Here is a 14722-nt window from a genome sequence, read left to right as displayed (position 1 = left end):
AGGGAGGCCAGTGGAAGTCCAGGCTCCTGACCCCTTCCTCAGTGCTGCCTGCCGAGGAGCCTGCCCCTGCTGTTGAGAGCCCTCCCTCCCCAGGGATGTCAGAGGGACCCTGTGCCTGAATCCTTTGGAGTGTCCTGTATGAGGACCTGCAGGCCTTTCTGTCCTCTGAAAGCAGTGATGGCCAGTGAGACGCCGGTGTCCAACATGTGTCCTCCATCCTGGGAGTCCTGGAGGTGACTGTTGAACCAGGGAGGGGAAGTCACTGGGAGCAGGTGTTTCTGGGGAACCACTCCCTTGCTGTGCTGTGTGGAAAACTGGTGGAAACCAGATTATGTTTGGGGCACACACATGTAAATAGTACACTTTTTAATCATGTAGGTTAAGTAGTATTTCTGAGAGAATCTGTTTATGAACTCCTATAGCTCAGAGGATATTGCTAATGGTATTTTATATTATGTGAAGTTAATTATGTAAATTTAGGTTGATGCATAGGAAATTAAACCAGTTTGGAAAAGTAGCTTTTGCACTGTACTGTAAATAGGAAGCTAGGTAATGCATTTGTGGGAGGCTGGGAACTGCCTCCCTTTGGGGACACTGGGCAGAGGCCTGGGGACAGCACTGCAGGTTTGAGCAGTTTCTGTTCAAGTGCAGACTGTCCCCTGGGTGGAGTTTTTCCGTGGAAAGCAGGGTGGGCGCCTTCTGCTGACTTTGTACCTTTGTTTATGAAGTATCGAAATAAGCTCTGTTTACCAGCCCCTTCCATTTCTAATAAATTATACGAAATGTATGTGGTGGTTGGTCTTCATTTTTTGAGCATTTCTGGCCATTTTAATAGCAATGGTTTTTTCTCACAGCTGATTTCACCGAGAAGCAAGGGGAGTCTGGTAGGACAGATTGCCTCCTACGTGTGCAGAACCTCTGGCTCACCCAGCTGGACTGCACCAGTTTGGGAACATTCAAGATATGCTTGGGCCAATTTGATTACGGTTACTCTCCCTGATGATTTTGATCATCACCCTTTTGCCATGGGAAATGGTGGTGTCCTCGGTCACACAGCATCACATCCTCTCTATTCTGACAGGGTACCCATGTCATTACAGACAAAATACACACAGCAGGTGTTAAGAGAGACATTGGTGTCTTTTCTGAGGTTAATTTTCTGTTTCCATGTCCCCTTTTGTGACAGGGACTCTCTTAGGCTTGTTGAGGAGACTTGAGTAGCATGTCCTCCCCTTCTCTCATCAAAGGGAAATAAAGGGAAACACTGTGCAGCTTCTATTGAAGACACGTGCAGGCCTGTAAGCCCAAGAGCAAACCTCTGATACACCTGTGACCTAGTGATCCAAGCCTACTCAGTCTCTGGGCATGGCCGGACCCAGCCCTTGGGGAGGGTGACCTCCAAAATCCATGGCAAGATGAGGAAGTAGAGCCTGAATGTAGCATCCAGAGACTGTCTCTGTAGGTGACTCTGCCTGGTTCCTCGTGAGTATTTTCCTTTACTACCGAGAAAGACTTTCTTTATCTGGAGCATCTCCATGAGTTACTTTTTTCGCTTAGTCATCCAGCATTCTCAGCAGACTTGGTTTACAGAGGAATTGCTTATAGGCTTGATTCCTGTAGAAATGATAAATCCTAGCATGGTGTGGATCCCAGGTGTTTCTGATGGGCTTTCTGTGGGGGTACCCTGTGTGGACCGATGGCCAGGAGGGTGGGTGTCTGAAGTCTGGACTGGGATGTCTTTCTATCACGGTGTTGGGAGGGTGGTGTATCAGTCGGGAGGGTGTTCTATCCCAGGGTCAAGAGAAGTCCATCCCAGGTGCAGGAATGTGTTGGATCCAGGCCAGAAGGATGTTCAATTCCAACCAAAAGTGTGTAGATTTCAGGGTTTGAATGGTGTTGAGACAGTGGCTTGGGAGAGTGTTCCGAGAAGCAGGGGCTGATTTCAGAACTAGGGCCAATGAACAGTAGGTTCCCATGCACAGCCAAAGGAGAACCTGAGCATGGGGAGTGATTTTGTGGACAGGCCATGAGGAGGAACCTTCTGAAGGGGTCATCTCTGGTCATAGACCTGCCAGGTGACATATGGAGGGAAAGCCTTGTTCTGGTGTTTCTCTCTTAAGACAAGAATGTTTAGTCATTTCCATTCAGAAACAGGCAGAGCTAAATTTACACTCGAGCTCTGTCAATTTCCAGCCATGCGAGTTTGACATAAGCTAAGCTTCCTGAACCTAGTGCACATCACTTGTTAAATGTGCACCTGTCCCATAAAGGCAGGGTGATTGTGGCTATTAAATGCAAGATACATGTGTCAGCATATGTGTGCAAATACCACTTACTGAGTGTCAATTAATACTAGAAGATTTTTTCTTGCTTTCCAGGCCCCCAAAATGTTTTAATCATATCCTTCTTTTCACACATTATCGGTGCTTTTTATGCAGTATATTTCATAATAAACATTGTTTTAGCTAGTACTTTAGGGCTGACAAATTCTTTCATATACTGAAATTTTGAAATGCAGATAGTCCTTTTGACAAAAAATAACAAGAACTCCAGACAGCATTTCAGTGATGATACATAATATATCAAACTCTAACCTAATATTAGTAATATAAGGCAGAATATATCAATAGTACTTCATAGTTTGACATGATGAAGTATTACTTTTAATCATTGTTTTCATAGGAATAAAGTATACTTTATGTAGTATATAATTACTACATAACTCAGTAGTGCTCATATAGGCACACAGTATATCAGTAATACTAATGGAATTGCCCTTTATGATGGGAATATTTTATTATAACCTCCAGTTAGTGTTTTAATTAATTACTGTAACAATTTTGTAATCATTTTCTTATATAAAGCCACTTCTGCTTTTATGTCAGATGTTTTAGCACAGATCAGTTCTATCAGGAGCCTCTCAGTGGCCTTTCTGTCCACGTCCAGACATGACCACTGCCCACTGTCATCACCCGGGGTGCTGCCTTGGTGCCCCAGGGAGACATGCAACTTTGTTTTCACCTCAGTCTTATCTGATTCCTTACATTTTGGTTAAAACGATTTTTAAACTGTGAAAATTCCTTGCTTTAGGGGACATAGTGGTGAAAATGTTGTTGAGTGGGGTATCTGAGATTTTCCTGCCTATGTTCTCCTCCAGGATTTTCATGGTGTCATGACTCATGTCTTTTATCCACCGGGAATTTATTTTTGTGTATGGTGGAAGTTGGTGATCAACTTTCATTTTTTTTGCTTGTAGCCAGCTAGATATCCCAACAGCATTTTGAGGAGGCTACTTTTGCTCCATTTTATGCTTCTGCCCACTTTGTCAAATATTAATTGCCCATAGAGACTGGGGTTTATTTCGGGGCTCTCTGTTCTGTTCCATTGGTCTATGTCTGCTCTTATACCGTACCCGTCTGTTTTGATACCAGTGGCCTTGTAATACTGTTTGATATCAGGTATCGTGATCCCTCATGCTTTGTTCTTCTTTCTCAAAGTTGCTGTGGCTCTTGGGGGTTGTGTATGGTTGCACAGAAATTGTTGAAATGTTTCTTCTATATCTGTGAAATATGTATTTGGTACTTAAATAGGGATTGTGTTGAATCTATAAATTGCTTTCAGTAGGATGGACATTTTGATGATGTTAATTCTTCCAATCCATGAACATGGCACATGCTTCCATTGGTGTGTGTCTTCCTTAGTTTTGTTCTTCAGTGTTGGGTAGTTTTTTGAGTACAGGTGTTTTACCTTCTTGTTCTGGTTTATTCCTAGATACTTTATTTTTCTTGTTGCTATATCAAATGGGATTTTTTTCTGATTTCTGTTTTTGATATTTCATTGTTGGTGTTCAAAAATGCCTTTGAGTTCTAAGTATTGACTTTGTATCCTGCTATTTTGCCCCCTAAAGCAAGGAACAGAAAGGAAAGGATAAACAAATGGGAACTTATGAAAATAAAAATCATCTGCATGGCTTAGGAAAACAGCATTAAAATGCAAAGACAACCAACTCTATAGGAAAACATATTTGCCAATGATACCTCAGTCAGTGGTTTGAGATCCAAATATATAAAGAACTCACATGACTCCACTCTAGGAAAACAAACCTCCCATTTAAAAATGGGCAAAGGACATGAACAGATACCTCTCCAAGGAATACATACAGAGGGCCCAGAGACATATGAAAAGATGCTCAGCATCACTAGCCATCAGAGAACCTGAAATTAAAACCACAATGAGTTAGAACTTCACACTAGTGAGAATGGCCATCATAAACAAATCAGGAAACATGTGTTGGAGAGGGTGTGGAGAAAAGGGAACCCCAGTACCCTGTTGGTGGGAAAGCAGTAGAGTTTCCTCAGAAAACTAAAAATGAAACTACTTTTTCACCTGGCAATTCCTCTGCTGGAATTATGTCCTAAGAACCCTGAAACACCAATCCAAAAGAACCTATGCACCCCAATGTTCACAGCAGCACAATTTACCACAGACAAGGGCAGCAAGCAACCTACGTGCCCATCAGTAAATGAATGGATGAAAAAACTGTGGTACATTGACACAATGGAATACTACTTAGCAGGAAGAAAGAATGAGCTCCTCCTACCTTTTGCAACAGCATGGATGGAACCAAAAGGTAGTTTGCTAAGTGAAATGAGCCATGTGGTAAAAGACAAATACCATATGATCTCACCTTGAAGTAGAACCTAATGAACAAAACGAATAATCAAGCAAAAGAGAACCAGAGACATTGAATTTAAGCACAAACTGGGAGTAACCAGAGGGAAGGTGGGAGAAAGACAGAAGAGAGGGAAAGGGTAAAGGGTTTTCAGGAAGAGTTATGAAGGACACATGGGCCAAACAAAGTGGGAGGGAGTGGTCGTGGGAGAAATGCGGAGAACTGTACTTAAACATAAATAAAAAATAAAAGCAAAAAAGTGCAAATCTCTAAGAATATTTTCTCCACTCAATATAGGAGAAATCAGTAGAGACATCTATATACTTTTCGAGCCCGCCCATATGCATGTAATTCATCTTCAGGATCTAATGAATAGAGTAACAGATTGGAGTTTCAAAGTTAGAGGTGATATTCATGACTAAGAGGTTGCCTGCCTACATGGAAAAGATCGGGAAAGGGTGAGGCCCTCCTCCTTTTAGTTCAGGCTGAGAGTCACAGACCTGTGGCTGGGTTATGGGTGCCAGGACAGGAGGCCACTGAGTGATGTTTGGGAAAACTCGCGTGAAGGGGTTCTCTGTGGGTTGGCCACACCAGAACCAGCTTTAGAGACAGTTCTAGATGTCATTCAACATCCTGAGTATTTAAAGGTAAAAATCTCCCAGTCTCATAGTCTCATATATGACTTGTGGAGGAAATTGTCCAAACACTTGAGGACCCACTCTTATTTGGGACACTCTGTGTGGAAATGCGAGGCAATGGAACACTCTAGGGGTAGAAAACCTGGTTCCCATGCATCATCTCAGGACACAGGTAGGTGACAGGCACACAGTAATGAGAACACTACATGATGAGAATATAGACAATCTATTCTAACTGGGTGATTATTAAATATTCTTAGTGCGCCATTGTGTCAACTAGCATCTGGGAATGGGTGGTATTCCCTACCCCCCCCATGACATCTACTGCAATGCTCAGGAAGGCTGGGGCTGCTGCTGGGAAGAGGAGGCAGCTGCCTCCCAATCAGGGCCCTGAGGTGGCTGCACCTCTTAAAGGAACCCATCTCCCTGGCCTTATGCTGCCAGGTCACGTGAAGGTCCCTGGTGTCACCACTAGGGCACAGTTGGAGACATCTGTTGATTGAGAGCTGTGAGAAGAAGGCACGTCTCAGAGAGACAGGCGCACACCAGGGGGTGCGGGCTCGAACCCACATTCACAACTACATAAGGGATCCACAGCTTCACCAGCATAGGTTTTACAGTGGCAGGGCTCATTGTATAATATTCAGAAGCAATGATCTGTGGAAAAAGTTGGAATTTAATATTTCCAGATCACTCTATCTCACATCCAGTTACCAATCTTCCCAATGAACAGGTCTTTTTCTCAAAATTCCAAATTATCTGATAAATAGTAGGTTAAAAGATAGTTTTAGAAGGTTTATGTGTTCACTAGACTTGAGTTTTCGATAATGCAGTGTAGCTGAATGCCTGTCCACTCTTCTTTGAGGACGGCTCCTTCTCAGCATGAGAACTGTAATGCCAAGTGGGAATGAGTGGTCACTGAAGATGCCCCTTCTTCATGACACTGAGTGTTTTGTGCAGCTTGAGTCCTCCCATGTTTCCACCAAATCGCTGCTCAAGGATAGATGACTGGTATTCCTCCAGAGGCCTGAGCCTTGCACACCCTGTTTTACAGGTCACTGCATCCGAGTTTTCCTGTGTGCACCATGTGTGGTGTTTGGCTGAGTACCTGTTTACAGTGACAACAGACCTAAGAGTCTTACCAAATGAGGTTTGCTCATGTTGTTAAAACACAAATTACAAATGAAAGCATCCCCACATTGACTAGAGACGAAGATGTTCTCCCCTGTGTGGGTTCTCTAGTGTCAAGTTTAGAGTTGTTGCTGCAGACAATTATTCTTTTGTTATGATACATTTTTATTGCTTGTCCATAAAATACATTTAATTATTGTTATGTTAGAGAAAAAAATCAAGTTATAAGCAATTTCTCGCACGTGTATGTATATCCATGCTTTTGAATATACATATACATGTGTATATATGTAATTAAAAGGGATGTGTATGTAATGAACATAAATAGGACTCAATTTGAGGGTTTCAGCTACTACTTGACAAATTACCAGTTGGACCAACTAGCCTTTCTCAAAAAGTCCAGCCATCCTGTATTGTGGGCAACCTTGCCTGACAGGACTGAGGGCATACATAACAATTACTCTATGACTCATGTTTGTTTTTCTTACTTTCCTTGGTGGGATTTGATAGATTTAACTAAGGGGATGGGTGCATTTGATCCCACCAAATGGAAAACAACAGCGAGTGGATTAACTCTACCCTCAAATTGGTTCTTAGTAGTTTGGTATCCAGGTCCCTGAGGAACTTGAGACAGGAAGGGGTGAGGCTCCAGAGGGCTCCATGGAGGTTGGGGAACAAATTGAAACATAAAAACACAATAAGAGATTTTGCAAAAAACCCTTGCTGGTGAAAAAAAAAAAAAAAAAAAAAAAAGAACACCTGAGAAATTCCACAATGTTTACCCGCAGGTAAAACCAAAGTTTACATATGGTGGTAGTCAGGGTTTACTGTGCTCAAAAATAAGGAAGGGAATTGAATACTTGTAGATGTTATAAACTCATTAACATAGGACACTCAGTTCTCATCAAGTTCTTACCTGTAAGATATCTGTATTTTGAACTTCTTGGTAGCAACGACAGCTACCGTTCTATTACAATTGACCATGGACAGCAGAGACTTCTGCATGATATTCTCAGAGTGAAGCACTGGTTTCAGATCACCAGACTGGGAGCAGGGGACAAACCCTGGTGAGCATTAGGACCTTGTGATGGGCGCGACTGGAAATCAAACCCAGACTGGGTTCTCATGGCTTCTTTTTCTGTCCCCAGCCTTGCCTGCTTAGTGCTTGGACCATGTGTGAGTGAGAACCCAGAGAAGGACACCTGGCAGCTGGCCTACTGACCGTGAAGTCCCTGGTGAGTAGGGGATGCCAGTTCCTTCTGCTGTAATGTCACCCCCAGGGCCATTACATGGGCAATGTAGGGACGTCCAAATGCAAGCACATGGAGTTCAGGCACCTGATGTCCCAATAAGTTTTCCCACAACTGTGGGACAGTCATCATGAGTCAGGGACTCATCAATAAGGAATCTCCTACCCAACATCACACAAATTTATGCCAGGCTTCACTAGGCTTGCTTATTCTCGGAAAAGATGAGAGAAGTTTTCTTTCTCTCAGCCAGTCATGGCCTCACTGGCCAATCATTAACATATCAGTTGTGTCATTGGTTGTGATGCTCAGAGGATGGTGATGATGGCAAATAGCAGAGATGGAGGAGGAGCAGAGCATGACAGGCCAGTGGGGAGGTCACTGAGTGAGCGTGTGTGCATGCGTGATCAGGGTTAGGAGACCCACAGTGAGGACCACTCAGTGGAGAGGAGCAGGGGAGGGTTAGTAAGGAGGAATCAGTGCATTTTTCCCCATTTTAAATCTCTTCCAATTACCGGAGTGAACTTGCACTTTTGAAAATTTCTAAGTATAACTGAAGTTATCATTTTCTGACTTGCCCCCATTCCATTTTTACCTCTTAGTAAAAAAAAAAGCAGTATATATGAAGGGAATAGGATTTTCTTAATTGTGCTACATATAAAGGAGTAGGGGTGTAGTAGGTAGAGCAAAAGTTGGGTCCTACGTAAATATTTGAAAAACTGAACAGACCAAAGGCAATCAAAAGGCTTGTTCTATCCTTGAGCACGGAGACAAGATAAAGCCACAGAGGAAGCAGGGATAACTGCTGGTTTAGGTCTCATATAAAGTGGAGTAGGGCGCCCTTGTCCCATAGCACAGTCAGCTGGGACTGTCCTTCAGCACAGCCTCTCAGAGGGCCCTGGCCTGTGCTGCTGAAGCCCTCCACCTCTTGTTTGTTATGCTCACCTGAGTCCTGTAGCTGTAAGTCAGACACACCTCCTGGTATCACATTCTGCAGACTTGTTCACTTCTGAGGGGTGCTAGAGATACTTTCAAGGTTCTCTGACATTTTAATGATGTATCGAATAGTATTTTCTGTTTAATGGAGTTTTGCTAGACAAGAGCTATTTTGTACCTTAGTACACTGAGTCTTTCAACACTCATAACAAGTACTGAAACCAGATTATATATGAGGAACTGGAAATTCATGCAGGAACATCATTTCCACCAATGGTCATGTTTTAGAAGGACCACATCATGGTCATTGTTCGGTTTGTCATGAATCTATAGGGTTACTTGAAATTCATTGAAAGGAGAGATTTTGTTTTAAACTTTAAAGTGAGTATTTTCTAATCACCTGGCTGGACATTCAGGTGATTAGTCCAGGTGGTTTAATGACCACCTTACTGAAAAACCCTCAATTTGTATTTTACCACAGTTCAGGTGAGGCGTCCTTAGAATATATTATCATGAACTCGGTGTGTGTATGTTTCTGTGGGTGTATCAGAAGGGCAGATACCAGCTCAGCACTGACAGTTAAATGAGTAAAACCCTGAACATAGGCTGATCTGTCCACATATCCGGCTGCCCCTCATTTCCTCAGTGCTGCAGTCTCAGCTCTTCTGCTCACTGGCTGCAACTGATCTGTGTGACCCAAAGTGTTTGTGGTCTTTTAGGAACCTGTGACCTTCAAGGACATAGCTGTTGACTTTATCCATGAAGAGTGGGCCCAGCTGGACACGTCCCAGAGGAAGCTGTTCAGAGACGTGACTCTGGAGAGCATCAGCCACCTGGTGCCCTTGGGTGAGTCATGAAACCTGTGTGAGTGTGTATATGTGTGTATGTGTCCATTGATTCACACATGGAGCAGGAACACAGAACAGCTGCCACTGTCCCAGCCCCATTGCTGGACCGAGTCTCTCATGACCCTCATCACTGCTCAGAAGGAAGATGTTTGTTTTACATTGTGTTTTCATGAGCACACCAGAATGTCATCTTGACCACAATTTTATATCTTTTGGCTATTCTGTCTCCAACCCTGAGAATAGAATGGGGAAGTCAGTGAATATTTTTAATTTATAAATGATTGATCAAGTATTTTAACATATTTATGATGTTCTTGCATATTTAGAGGCTTAAGACCAGAGCATCGAAAATAAGATAAAAGGATACATGGGCAACAACTGAGAAGGGTGGAAATGGGAGGAAGGGGAAAGCACGGGGGTGGGATAGGATGGGAGTAATAGACAGAAAACTGTACTTGAAAAATAATTAAATTTAAAAAATTGGAAAAAAGATAATAAGATAATTTTGATTATGCTTGTGGAACTTATGTTGATTCGGTTCGGTTTGAAAGTAATATTCGACCCATTCTGGAGGAGTTAACATCTCACATGTGGAGAAAACTGGTCGTTCTGAATTCCATCTTTGAACTTGATCCTGGGCATGAGCACCTAGCAGTCATCCTTGTTTCTGCCACTTGTCTGGAGCTCTTCCCAGGCTGGGGGAGGAACCGCCATGTTTTCTCTTTTGAAGGTTGACGTGGATCCCGGCTCCTGGGGTCCACGGCTTTATGGATGCGAGGAGAGCAATTAAAATGGACTACTGAGTCCTGTGGAGGAAAAGGGATGGTATGGCTTCTCTCTCAAAGTGAGAGAGAAAGTGGAAACTCTAGTTTCCACCTCCCATGTCCAAGGCCAGCTCCTGTAGCTCTGTGTCTCCCTGTCTGAGTAGAACACAGGGCCCCTTGTGTACGAGCTCTATGCTGTGCTGGTCCACGCAGGGCAGGATTGTCACCACGGACATTATATCTGCTACGTCAAAGCTGCAGGCGGCCAGTGGTTCAAAATGACTGACACTAAGGTGACCGCCTTTGCCACTTCTACTGCCCTGCGCCAACGTGCCTATGTCCTCTTTTATGTCCAGGAGGGTGAATCTCCCGCTCTTTTCCTGATAAAAATAACTGTATTTGGATTTCAGGGTCCTCCTGAATTCCGCATAATCCCCACATGAGACCCTGCAGTTGCTGAGATATAAAAAGCATCCCTTTATCTCTGTAGGTCGGAGAAGTGCCCACACCCCAACCCTGAAGGTACAGACAGCAGATTAGTCCGTGGACCTTGGGGTTGCCCCTAAGACTGAGTTGCAGCCCGAGCCCTTCATTCAAAGACCTGCGTTTCCAGAGAAGCTTCGTTCTACAGCGGGAGCTGTCAGGTGGGACACTGGGTGAAGATTGTTTCAGTAGCCAAGGAGGCTGTGTCTCCCCACCCAGTGGAAGAGAGACCCTATGGGGTCGGGGCTGGGCTTTGGAACCTGGGGAACACATCCTACATGAATGCTGCCCTGCAGTGCCTGACCCACACCCTGCCACTGGCCTGCTACCTGCTGTCCCGGCAGCCCTCGGGGACCTGTCCCAAGCCGATGTCCTGTGTCCTGTGTGCCATGCAAGCTCATGTGACTCGGGCCCTCCTGCTTCCTGGAGACCCAATGGAGCCCTCTGAGGAGCTGTTTGCTGGCTTCCACAGACTGCAGCAGGAAGATGTCCATGAGTACCTCACGTTCACCAGAGACGCTATGGAGCAAGCCTGTCTGCGCGAGCTGGGGCAGCTGGCCAGGCCCTCTCCACACACCACCTTGATCCGTCAGATCTTCAGAGGCTACTGGAGGTCTCAGATTAAGTGTCTCTGCTGCCACAGCGTGTCTGACACCCTGGATCCATACCTGGACATTGCCCTGGATATCCAGGGGGCTCAGAATGTGGCCCAAGCCTTGGAACTGCTGGTGATGCCTGAAAAGCTGGGTGGTGACAATTCCTATCTGTGTGGCCTTGGCCTGAAGAAGGTGCCTGCCTACAGGACCTTGACTTTGCACGCTGCCTTGAAGGTCCTTATCCTGGCGTTGAAACGTTTTTCAGCCTTCACAGGCAGCAAAACGGAGAAGGTGGTGGACTATCCTGAGTGCCTGGATGTGCGAGAGTACCTGTCTGAGCAGAACACAGGGCCCCTTGTGTACGAGCTCTATGCTGTGCTGGTCCACGCAGGGCAGGATTGTCACCACGGACATTATTTCTGCTACGTCAAAGCTGCAGGCGGCCAGTGGTTCAAAATGACTGACACTAAGGTGACCGCCTTTGCCACTTCTACTGCCCTGAGCCAACGTGCCTATGTCCTCTTTTATGTCCATGAGGGTGAATTGGAGAGAGGCCGTGGCAGTGTGTCTGTGAGTGGGAATCCGAGGTGCCCGGGGACGGAGCGTAAAGTCCTGGGATCAACCCAGCAGGGCACTGAAAGTCACTCCAGTGTCACAGGTCTGGGTTGAAGAGTCCTGTGCAAGGGACGTCAGTCCAATACAGCACCTTGCAGGAGTGGAGACAGCTCCAGGAGCCATCCCGTAACAAGGCCAAATACAACCTCAGGAAAGTCGGATGTGTCTTACCGGCCAACTTGGTCATGATTCACCCACCCAGAGGCCTGTTTGGCATTCCCACGTGTCCTCCTGGACAGGAACACTACCCACCCAATAGTCCAGGTGGGGGGAAAGCCAGGGCTCACAAGAGGAGGAAGAAGAGCACAAGGTCTCTGCGTGAGATCCAGTGATCACCATGGCCCCATGGGCACAGCTGCCTCTCCAAGGACATTGGACTGATTCCCGGCTCTGTGGAGTTTCCCATGGGTCCAGTGAAGGGTCCACAGTGGTGGAGGGACATAAAATGTGATTTTTGCAAAGTGGGACACTTGTGAATAAATGAATGTACTTTCCAATAGTTGACTCAGAGTGCGTTCATGGATATAGGGTGTGGAGTTTAGTTCAGTTTTCATTTTTTCTAGGGGATTGGGAAGGTCCTGGGTGTGGTGCCATGGGTGCCTGAGGGTGGGTGGATGTGGGAACTCGCTGGATTCTGCACCTGTGCTCCTCTAGCTGCTAGCATGGGGGATTGACAGTCGGCACAGCAACCTGAATGCCCAGACAAGGCAGGTTAACAGCCTGCAAGTCCACGTGAATGGCCACAGAGGGCAGCTTCAGCTTCTGCCCTACTCATGGGAGAAGCAGCTGGAACCGTGGTTTCACTTGGGGGATGTCGCTAAAGCAGATGGGAGTGCATCTCCTGTGTTCCAATCACGGCGGGATCTCACACATCTACTGCTGTGGACATTCCAGTGGAACATTTCAAGATCCGGTTCATGCACATATACGCCAAGTCCGGTCACACTTTGACCTTCACCCTCCTCACACCTCTTCCTGAAGTTGCTGAGGATTTCTCCCCTCCTCAGCCAATGGGACAATCAGGTGACTGATAGAAGCATGACCTGGGTTAAAGGTTTAAATGCTGGGAGTACAGTAATCTACACCTAAGTTTAAACTCCATATTTTCTGTCAGTTTTGAGGAATGACATTTTTCTAAAGGAAGAAATCTTAGAAGAATTTCTTTTCTTTCTGCTGGACTACCCCCTGGGATCATTTTCGTGGTGTTGGAGGAGTCAGGAGCTGGGCAGGTTTTCAAGTCCTATGGGTCCAGGACTGCTCCCTGGGGTGTTGGTTGCTGTCCCATGTTCAGACACTTTCTCCTTCATTCCATGTCCGTCTGGCCTCCAAACCAGCTCGCCACCCCTGGCCCACACTGGCACCTGTCAGATGGGCATCTGCAGTGTTTGATAGTGTGGCCACCTGGGCTGTGGCTGCATCTCATCCTCTGCAAACTTTTGACCTCCGGGTGACACCCTCCAGTACTTTATCTTTACCTTTTGATTTACATGCCCCCATGGTAATTCTGGTCCCATGCTTGGAATGGTGGCCCCGCCCTGCAGAATTCTAACGTGGCCCCATGGAGCCAGCTGGGATTTTCCACAGCTGCCTGGGGTTCCTTCTGGCCACCGTGCCACCAGCAGCTGTCTGTCAGCGCTAGTCCTACCAAGGGACTTATCTCCTGCCTGGACACCCTGCGCCACAACCAGGTGTTACCGTCTACTCTGATGATCACCCTCTGAGGTCTGGTTAACCAGGTCCTGTCTGAACGGTAAGTCCCTTTTACTGTGGGAATTATACCGAACTGCACACGTGTGTAGTCTAATTTACTTATTAATTGTTCCTTTGGCTCCTCTGTGTTACCCATGGACTCTGTTGGAATTTGGAATGTCATCAATAACGTTTCCTGTGAGAATTTTTCCTAATCTGAATACATGTAACTACCAACTTTTTAATGTTCCACATTTCAATTAGAGTGTTCCATACATTGTTTCCAAAACACTCTCCAAAGGCTTTCCTAACGGGCCATGGTGAACTAGTTTATTGTTGTTTGTAGAGAGTGTTGTCTGTAATTATTTTTCATGTTATAGCGTATGTTACCTAAGAATATTGGTGTACAAATTTATACTACTTGTATGAGTGTACAATACAGGGATTGGCATTTTTGAAACTCACCCATTAATTGTAGTGGGTAAGTTTCACCTCTCCACCCAACCCCCTACTGTGTAAAGTACATTTATTTTTTGAAGTTGGGTTATACATGTAGCTTTAGCTGCCTCCCCTTCTTCCTCATCCACTTCAGACGGAGACACAGTGCCACTGGGTATTGGATTTTGAGTCTCATAAATTGTGTAATCCATAATGAATACAATGAAGCAATGACTTCTTATAGGATGACATTTTCTAAAGGAAGCCATCTCAAAATGGGTCTATTCTCTCTCTGTTGAATTACCGTCTGGGGCCCTCTTCTGGAGCCCTCAGAGAGCCCTCAGTCGCAGGTCAGGGTGGAGGAGAAGGCAGGACTTGGGCACATTCTCAAGTCCTACAGGTCTGGGACTGCTGTCTGGAGTGGGGGGGGGTGGATATTGAGGGGTCCTGGGAGGGGCGCTGAGGTTTCTGAAGGATTACTGAGAAGGACGTGTGTGGAGGGAGAGGCACTGATGTCTGTCCGTGCACCTTGAGGGGATGTTCTTGACTGAGAGGAAGGAAATGTGCAGCGACCCACAGATGGGGCCCAAGTTTCTGAAGGTAAAGTGAAGCAGGAAGTCAGGGTTCTGTGGTAGGATCCTGGTGGTTTGACATGGTCAGATGAG

The 14722-nt window shown here is 45.6% G+C and overlaps 1 protein-coding gene across 1 annotated transcript; it reads left to right on the top strand.

Moving 5' to 3' along the window:
* Positions 1-9343: 9343 nt before the first annotated feature.
* Positions 9344-12262, top strand: LOC118977207 (ubiquitin carboxyl-terminal hydrolase 17-like protein 6; the record flags this gene model as incomplete). The annotated part of the gene is made up of 4 exons (XM_037031986.1): positions 9344-9470; positions 10450-10596; positions 10939-11964; positions 12000-12262. Coding segments are annotated over 4 exons (1563 nt in total), but the record flags the coding sequence as incomplete, so codon positions are not given.
* Positions 12263-14722: the final 2460 nt, after the last annotated feature.

Source organism: Sturnira hondurensis, unplaced genomic scaffold (assembly GCF_014824575.4).
Source record: "Sturnira hondurensis isolate 20B ecotype Veracruz unplaced genomic scaffold, ASM1482457v3 Scaffold0021259, whole genome shotgun sequence".
Taxonomy (NCBI): domain Eukaryota; kingdom Metazoa; phylum Chordata; class Mammalia; order Chiroptera; family Phyllostomidae; genus Sturnira; species Sturnira hondurensis.
The sequence above is the reverse complement of the archived record's forward strand: the minus strand, read 5'-3'. Positions and strand labels throughout refer to the sequence as shown.